At 40.3% G+C, this 9,539-nt stretch overlaps 1 protein-coding gene across 1 annotated transcript in view; it reads left to right on the top strand.

The window, feature by feature from the left end:
- The first annotated feature begins 1,117 nt into the window (after positions 1-1,117).
- Positions 1,118-9,539, top strand: part of LOC138025707 (polycystin family receptor for egg jelly-like) — a 63,588-nt gene continuing 55,166 nt past the window's right edge. Inside the window, exons 1-4 of the mRNA XM_068872884.1 lie at positions 1,118-2,791; positions 3,269-3,355; positions 4,062-4,190; positions 9,218-9,539. The exon at positions 9,218-9,539 is cut by the window's right edge and continues 13 nt beyond it. Coding sequence (XP_068728985.1) covers positions 2,761-2,791; positions 3,269-3,355; positions 4,062-4,190; positions 9,218-9,539 — 569 coding nt within the window. The 5' untranslated portion in view covers positions 1,118-2,760. The remainder of the gene's footprint in view (positions 2,792-3,268; positions 3,356-4,061; positions 4,191-9,217) is intronic.

Genomic DNA, 9,539 nt, shown 5'->3' on the forward strand with positions numbered 1-9,539 from the left:
TCACGATGAAAAACACAACAACAAGCAAATGCGAAAGTCGTGTGAACTCTGGCTATGTTCCGGTTTCGTTTTAATTGTATAACGGAGAAGGTTTTTAAGAAGTAAACATTAAAATGTGGTTTAAAAATGTGGAGCTCAGCGAGTCTTCAGTGTCTTTAGGAGGTAGCATATATTCCCCACAAAAAATCCAATTTCAGTCTGCAATTCTCTTAATTTCGAAAAACAAATAAAGATGTCCCTTTCGTAGCTTCCGTATGTTCCATATTTTTTTGACTAATTTTCACCATAAATGAAGGAAAGATGCTGAACATTCAAATATAACGTTACAGGAGAATAACGACAAAAATTGAAGCAAAAAAATTTCGAAAGAAAAAGACACCCCGATCCCGGCCCCGGCCCCTGCTTCGCGTTTTGGCTACTACCAAATGCACTTGCTGCCAGTGCTCCTTTTAAACACATAGAAGTTGCAGTCATTCTTGTCCTGGTGATGATCCATTAGAACTTGCGAAAAAGGTACACATTTAACAAATACACTTTTCAATAATATACACGAGGAGGTGATTTTAATGTTGTTGGCATCAAAATTATACTCGGGGCTTTTCCTTGACTTACGCCGCTCTCAGGAAAGTCGATTACTTGTTGATCGCGTGTAATGAGAAAACCTTGTTTTCTTATTTGACCTTATTTGCGGGTTTAGCAGAGGAACCGAACCGATCCAGTAATCAAGGTAGGGTTTTTCTTGATGAATTTCTATTGTTCACGGTTACTAAACCGTAATTGAACTCATCTGGATAAGAGGTTTTTTCCGATGTAAAATAGGTTTTTATATTGGTTAATGATACCTTATATTTGCTGAGGGAAATCACGGGTTATCGTAGCCTGCGTAGCTGGCGGGATTTTCGTGCGCGAGTGCTTCTGATTTGGTTGCGAAGCCGTGAAAGCGAGTGGCTCAGCCGTGAGAGGATTGGTGAAGAGTCGAGTTGAATTCCCGCCTGCCCAAATTCATGGGGTTTTTTGAATTATGCGTTCACCAGTGCACGCGAATTTCGGATTGGCTGAGAGCACTGAAACGTCAATCAAATGTTTTGGTAATTTCCCTTGGGAGAGTTTCGAGAAACTGAACAAATCTTCTCGTCAAAACAAAATCAAAATATCGCAGAAGCATTAACTAGAGCGTTGTCGCTCTTGAATATTCGTCGGGAAATAGTGCAGTTTTGTTGAAGCCAGAGCAGGAAACGGCCCTTAACAATCTTCTTCATGGGAGAGACGTCATGGCAATTTTGCAAACAGGTTTTGGCAAGAGCATGATATATACTGCCTTCGCTCTTGCCAAAGAAGAAATCTCTTCATCGAAAACGTGTGTGATTGTCATTGCCCCGTTGAAAAGTATTATAGACGACCAGATTTCCGAAATGTTGTCGCTGAACTGCACGGCAATGGAACTTACGACGGAAGCACTGAATGCGGTTCGAGAGAGTCCACCTCAATCTCTATCGCTCCGCTGAGACGGTGTTAGGAAAGGCATTCCTTGCCGCTTTAAAAGAAGACAGTGCTCTACATCGAGCCGTGTCGACGATTGTGGTCGACGAATCACACACAGAATGTCAAATTCGCTACCGTTTTCCATTTTTTTCTGCACAGATTTACTATTATCGATTTCGTCTTATCATGAAACGAGCTGAACGTTTCAACGCGACCACCCGTGTTAACAATTACCACTTTAGCTTCGGTGCTTGAACTTTCAAGTAAGTCTTCCACGTTTAGATATGAGAGAAAAAGTTCGCCAGCTTCCTGAGGTGAGTCATCCGCTGTGTTCAAAGTAGAGAGTTCGTTGTGATCGCTGTCAGTGTTAACCACAGAGCTCGAAACATCTTTAAAACTTAAGGATATTTTCGCTGATGATTTTTGTCCAGTCGCTTTTTTCCCCTTATCTGGCTTGAGGACTTCTATCTGGCGATGAAATAGTTGTTGGCAAAAGCCGCTTGAATCTACCAGAATGGTCATCAACTTCCATCACAGCCGAGTTATCCTTCTCTCTTTTCAAGTTTGAGGCGATGAAGGTATTACTTGGAAGACTTACTTGAAAGTTCAAGCACCGATGAAGGTATGGAAATCAAATGCGTTCCGTATTTTCGTACCATATTTTCGTACATACTCGATCAGAGAACGTGTCGGATTTTTCAATTTCCAGTCCAATATGTGAACAGAGTTCTGCCAAAGTCAGACCTTGTATGCATCCTTCGCGCTTCGAGACCTTGAAAAGGTTTTGCGTTGAAATATACGAATTTTTTTTTTAATTCTCCGTATTTAATCTTTAGCGGACAACAACACAATCTACAATTATCATTGACGTTTGAAATAGCCCGTTGAACATTGCCAGGCTTTTTCGGCGTATCGCCCTTCGTAGCCATCGAAAAAGACGAAAGAGCATGAGGATTTGTTTTGATTTCTTGCCAAACGTGCCACACTTTTCTCGCGAAGTTTCATATTACTATCAAGCCTATGATTGGCTGGGGAAATTGAAGCCAGACAAGTTGTCACCGCGGGTGTCAAAATGATGTGAAGGGGGCGGCAGTCAAAAACCCCTCGAATCCGGGCAGGCGGTTTTTATTTTTCTCGCGGCTTCGCCGCTCGTTCTCGCGCGCTTCGCGCGCGAATTTCGCGGCTTCGCCGCTCGTGCGCCCGGCTCGACAAAAGCCGCCATGCTACGCAGGCTAGGGTTATCGTGGGATTTTATCACGAAAGTTTTATATTGTTCTCATGCGTTCCTTTAACTTGAACACCTGGCGAGGTAAGTGGTATAACTATGAAAACGCAAATCACCAAGGGAAATTGCCGCTTTGTTACCTTCCCGAGATGAAAAGGGGAAATTATCTCAGTTTAATAAACAATAAATTCGACTGATCGAGAAACAATTAATGTAGCCCAAGGTAATTTTCATCTATATGCGCGCTCTAATAGAACGGAAAAACAGCCTTTTACTTTGAAGATTTTGGAAATTGTCAATCGGCCCCATTAACTCTTTATCTTTGCAAAAAGTAACTAAACCATTTCGCATCAGACCACCTATACTTATGTATTTTCCTTTCACTTGTCATCTAAACATACAAAATAGGCTTCCTCTATTAATGTAAGCAAAACTGAGATTTGCATAACCACTAAGGTGCCATTAATGATGTATAGAGGCTTCCCCAGCAGGATTCTTGAGATCGAGAGCTTTTCCTCAGTTTTGCTTCAGCATTTTCTCCATGTGTTGGTTTATCCAAAGGCAAGTCAAATATCTTCCCGTGTGAACCTCGCGAGTTACAAAAGAAACCGACCAGGCATGCGGAAGAAATTTGGGCTCTAATGACAGGTAGGTGCACATTGCTGTCCTCACTTATTACTACTTACCATAAACTAAGATGAAAAATAAACATTGAAATCTCTAATACGTTCTGACCACTCTGACATCATTCATTAACCTACCCTGATCTCTTGCTGTGGAATATTTATGTCTTGTTGATAGCCAAGGTCGGGACGCTTTAAAAGTGAAAACTGGCATCAAAATATTGTTATAAGAAGAATAGGTTGTTTTTACATGGTTGCCTCCTTCGACCAAAACAGAGTATTGGGACTTTATTGAGTCACCTGGTAAGAGGTCATCACAGCGCAGTAGCCACTCCATTTAAACGTGGAAGTTTCCAAAAAAAATTGTTTGTTATTTCAACTAGAGTCTTCTAGACAGGTCTCCTGAGAAAAAAACATGCATAAAGCCAAAACTGAAAAACGTGTTGTTTAGTATTTGTGGTTTGCTAAGTTTTTCGACGAACAAAAAAGGATCAGGCACTTGAATCGTTGCACTACTGTGTATTTTACGTTTGAACACCGAGGCGCTGGTGAAATTGTCACGAAGAAGGGAGAATCGGTGTTCTTGGTAAAGACAAAGTGCAAATATTGATCGAAAAGACGCTTTTAAATGTGGTTTCTACCGCACAAACTGATCTGAAATCTGAAACGGGTTCTTCCTGGGCGCCATTCATACTGAGTTACCATAACTGTTTTCTGTTTTTATTTCACAGCGAATTGCGGAAAAGACTTCCTTGGCGGAAATTCATCGGTGATCAGTTACGGAATGGAAGGCATTACTTTTCAAAATCTTGTTTTTCTCCTGACAACTGTTTTTGGAAAAAAAATTAGCACTATACCAGGTGAGCTAAATTCGCTAACTTGAATAATATCCCTTGAGTTCCCAATACTCTTCACAAACACAGAATAGACTAGACGCATATCTCAGGGGCACCCAACGAGAATATAGTTCAAACCCACTTAAACATAGCATTGTTAAACTATTTTCGTATTTAAACGGTACATATAGGCATATTTTGATCCCCTAAAAATTTTTCATCTGTTCGGATTCCCTAGCTGAAAGTCTAGTGATCCGAAAATTACAGGGATCAAAACTTACCTTTTCGAAAATTTCAGCAAGAAAAAAGGCTCCCGAAAATTCTAGGTGACCTTTTTAGGGAAAAAATCCATTTAAAATGGGCAATTATACCATGTTTTAGATGTTCGAAAATCCTAGGACAGGCAGGCAAGCAAGGAATTTTACAACAAATGTTCCGAAAATTCTAGATGCCAAATCGTCTTCCGAACAGATATTTTCCGAAAATTGACGTTGGGTGCCCCTGATATCTACGTGAACTCAGGCCTTTCTGATGTCCTGGGTTGTCAAGTAAAAAGCAAGGAAAAAGAAATGCAGTAGAGATGTCGGCTAGATATTATTTATCATTTAGGTTAGAGTGATGGCAATGATTCTTGTTATAACGGTCACGCGCAAAAGTCTCAGTGATCTATCGGAAATTTCGCGGACCGACCCGATTTGGAAACGCTCAACATCTTTAGTGTGGGTGCATGCATTTGTACGTTATTTCAATGTATTAGACACAATATTGGTGCCCACTTTCAACGACGCCATTTCCGTTCAATGTATGAATGTTGGTTTGAACTTCACGCATGTGCTATAACAGTTGAATCAGCCATTTCAAAACCATACTACTTACCATCAGTTAACTTGAGTGCGATTTGTGATATTTTCGTCCCCATTCCTGATCTTGTATGTGCGACAAGGAATGTTTTAACAAGGCAAAAAGTACGTACCAAGACGCAATCTACAAAAGTGGAGGGACCCCTGAGCCAGCACGCGCGAACAAAACCACAAAAGGAAAATAGCATGGTTTAATCCGCCGTACAGCCAAAATGTAAAAACCAATGTCGGCAAATGCTTCTTCTCGCTTATTGACCCATATTTTCCCAAACCCAACCCGTTTAACAAAATCCCTAACCGGAACACACTTAAACATCATTTACCAGGCAGAGGTCATCACACCACACTCACGAGAAACCTACATCGGACTTTGTGACACACTATTTTGAAAGAGCAAAATTATTGGGGATCCTGAGCCAGGTGACTCTTGGCTTAGATAAGAAAAGTTTTTACTCCGTGTGTTTTCTTATGTCTTCGATTGCATGGTTTGATGGACGCTTTTTAGGATTTCCTGGTTTTCCTCTTTCTCGTCTTGGAGAAACTCTCGCTCAGATCAGATGATTTTTTCCAATTAGGGAGTAGTTAGTGATTTAAGATACGTGATATAGTGTTATTTACCGTTATATACCTTGTGCCGCGGGAATAGTAGGTTGCAAACGTGGTTTAAAATCGAAAATTCTAGATGTTTCTTCCAACATTTCCTTGAAATTGACTCTAGTAGGAAATATCCTAAGTAGAAAACCATCAAGGAAAATTTAAACTGTTGTGATGCATGCCACTGACTGAGCCTTCCCCCCTCCCCCCTCCCCTTCATTTATACTATTTTCTTACTACCTTTATCATTGTTTTGCAGTCACTGGCATCGTCAAATCTTTGCCATCATACAAAGAACAAAGCTCGGAAACGCTCCTCCGCCTTGCCGAACTAGTTTTAACGCTTAACTATTTTTCCTTCGCCGGCACCTGCTACAAACAAATTAATGGTGTAGCGATGGGCACACGAATCGGGACCTACGCTTCGAGACCTAGTTATGCCAATTGTTTTGTAGGATATGCTGAACACCATTTTTTTAAGCATTACAACCGCCCGAAACCTGAACTCTACGGCCGCTACATCGACGACTGCATCGGCGCTATTTCATCCAGCAGCGAAGAACTCGATCAATTCAAAACCTCCGTTAATCCCTTTCATCCGGTTCTTAAATATACCTGGGAAATTTCAGAAACTTCATTGGCTTTCCTAGATATCAAAGTTTCTATCAGTGGCAACGGTTTATGTACCAGTGTGCACTGCAAACCTACAGATTCTCACAGTTATTTGTTGTATTCATCATCACATCCATCATATGTCAAGAACTCCATTCCTTATTCAATGTAGTGATGACTCCGATTTTTCCAGCAAATTAGAGATGTGCCAGTTCTGCGAAAAACGTGGCTACCCTGTCTCTGTGGTCAAAGCAGGCCCAATAATTTGATCGACAGTCAGCACTACAAAGGTCACAAAAAGATAAGAATGACAGAATACCATTCACCTTCACTTTCCATCCTCATAATCACGCAGTCGAAAATATCATTCTTAACAACTTTAAGTTACTCCAAAATGATCCCGAGATTGGCAGAATCTTTTCGCAACCTCTACTTATTTCATTCAAACGCGACAAAAACGTAGGCAACTTTTTAGTTATAAGCGCACTCAAAACTAACTAGCAACCCGGCACTTTCAAATGCGCGAGTTCACGAAGCAAAACTTGTCCTTTCACTTTTAACATTAGCAAAATATCGGGATCTAAGCGACTTGTTAAGATCACCGATCGTTTTACATGTACCTCCGAAAATGTCATTTATTGCATAATCTGTACGCTATGCAATAAATTATACATTGGCGAGACAGGTACACGACTAGGCATCCGATTCCGCGAACACCTCCGCGATGTTGAGAAGAATGACAAGGATGCACCTAAGCCAGTCGCTCGTCATTTTAATCTCCCTAACCACTCCAAAAAACACATGGCTATCGTCGGCCTATCCCCACATCTAGGTAAGACGGAAAGGCGCAAGAATATGGAAAGAAAAATTCATCTTCCGAATCGGCACTCTTAATTAATCCCCACGGTATGAACAAACGCTTTTCATTTAACTAATGACCAATATTACCACCAATAAGTAGCGTAGCTCCTATTCCACTATAAAAACTACACGCAACCCATAATTCCTCGATTAGCACTGACGAAGGGCCAACGCTCGAAACGTCAGTTTTTAAAATCTCTGTACGGTGGTCAATTAACATTATCAACTCCGTTGATAAAACCAAATTTTTGTATACTACTTCCCCACGGACGCAGCACCAGAATTCTTCAGAAATTACCCCCTTCATTCATTAGGTTAAAGTGAGTTGAGTAGAATGGCTGGTGCCGCAGTGCCAGTTCGCATTGCAAACGCAACGCTTCATTGTGTAACACTCCACCATGTTATTCAAGTTATTATTGGTAATCCGGCCCTTTATATTATATCTTTATAGTTTACATCTCACAAGCTCTATGGGGGATAAACATGCTTCATTTCAATAAAACAGAAATTCAATTCTGCTTGACATAAAGCTTTGCCAGCTGCGGAAGGAGGAAGTCACGTTTCTGTCATTGAAAGCGCCACTTAACTCTTTGTCTAAAGCACTAAGATATTGGCCAAATAATTTTTGCTTTTAATTATCCAGAAAGTTAGAGGATTTGAAAAGGAAAAACACAAAGAAAATGTCGAAAGAGGGAGGATTTTTCAAAACACAATTTTAAGTAAGCAAAAGCAGTTTATTGTTTTAGAAATTTAAGAAAAATGGGGCTACTTCTACCTGATAAATTAAAGTATTTACCTTTCAGTCATCCACGAATGAATGATGCATGCCATATGTTTTCTTGATTGATATACTTATACTTTTACGTAATTACGGGTTCTTACAAGGCCATATATCGGGTGGCTTTTAAACAATTCACGTATCTGCGTAACCTCATTGCCATGAAATAAGCCCGAAACTAACGAGCTGAATTTGTGAAAAGTTTTCCCTTCCTCACCAAGATTTTTTTTATTGATCTACCAGGGGTTTTGGGGAACACGGGAAAAAGGCTAAATTGAACTAGGGAACAGGGAACATAAACCATTTTAGGTATCCAAAGGCTGAGAACAAGTTTTTAAGTAAATTTGGCAACAAGGGCAAGAGAAGAAATTTTTTAAGAAAACAAGGACACAAGGTTCCCCACGCACCCCTCTCCTCAAACTTAAGATAATGGCGTACATTTTTATGCACACTGATTGGTCAACTCAAATGTAATCGTCACATAGAGGACGGACCCGTGCAACCTTAATTTATGCAACTTTGAAAGGAGCCAGATGTCGAACTGTGAGCTTTTCACGAGAATTGGGTTTTATCAAATTCCACATTTTCTTGTTTCACTTTCCTACCGACGCAGCACCACAGTTTTATTGAAAAAAACAATCTTTTCATTCTTTTGTTGACATATTTTTTTACCAACTCTTATCAGTCAGCTTTCACAAAGCGCGAAAAGCTATGGACAACGTTCGCCTCCTTTTGAATAAAATTACTTTTGTTTTAATTTCTTTGGCTGTTCACGGTGTGTTTCCTCTCATTTGCTCATCGTTAAAAATCGAATTCACGCCTGTTTCTTATGTCCGATTTTTATACTGCTGAAACACTAGCTCACACCTAGAAAAGCTAACTATACAGTGGATAAGTAATGGCGAAACCAATTGCACGATCTAGTGGATACTGATATATCCGGTGGCCAAACGGCTTAGCGCTCTTTGGTTTTCTTTTGGGGAAGCGCGTCTTAAGAAAAAAAATCTAATTTCACAGGCGGATGTATTTTTCCACCAATTGTATTTCTTTTTGTGGTAATAAGGTTTATTACTGACATCATTTTAACAAAATACAGCTGTTGGTTTCAATGCATTTGGACAATGGTTTGAATTAGCGCCGGTTGTCTACTAAAAATGGATGCCACTATCATTTTTTCTTTTTATCGCCTTGGTATTGTTTATGCAGATTAGGCTAGAACATTTTACACCCCAAGAACGTGTGGGAAAGATGGCTCCAGTTTGCCATTAACGCCCACTCTAAAAAAAAAAAAAGAAACAGAATCACGTAAATACACGAACCTCTTAGTTACTAACTTATGTCTTTTAGAAGCTAACTGCAGGAACCCTTTGGGAATGGCAAATGGTGATATACCAGACAGCTCTTTGACTGCTGCTTCAACGTTTGGAGAAAATCACAGGAGTTACGGTCCCCAAAGAGCAAGGCTTAATCTGAACAAACCGTTCCCCGGTTACCGTGCTGGCAACGTTAAAGGCAACGATTCCTGGATTCTCGTCGAGTTTAAAAGGGACACCGTGGTAACTGGAATTGCCACTCAAGGATATGGAGACCCAATGGTGAATGAGTGGATTACCAACTACACGTTAATGTATTCATCTGGAGGTGAATTTTACCACTTTAAGGAAACCAA

This window comes from Montipora capricornis, chromosome 12 (genome assembly GCF_036669925.1).
Source record: "Montipora capricornis isolate CH-2021 chromosome 12, ASM3666992v2, whole genome shotgun sequence".
Lineage (NCBI taxonomy): Eukaryota > Metazoa > Cnidaria > Anthozoa > Scleractinia > Acroporidae > Montipora > Montipora capricornis.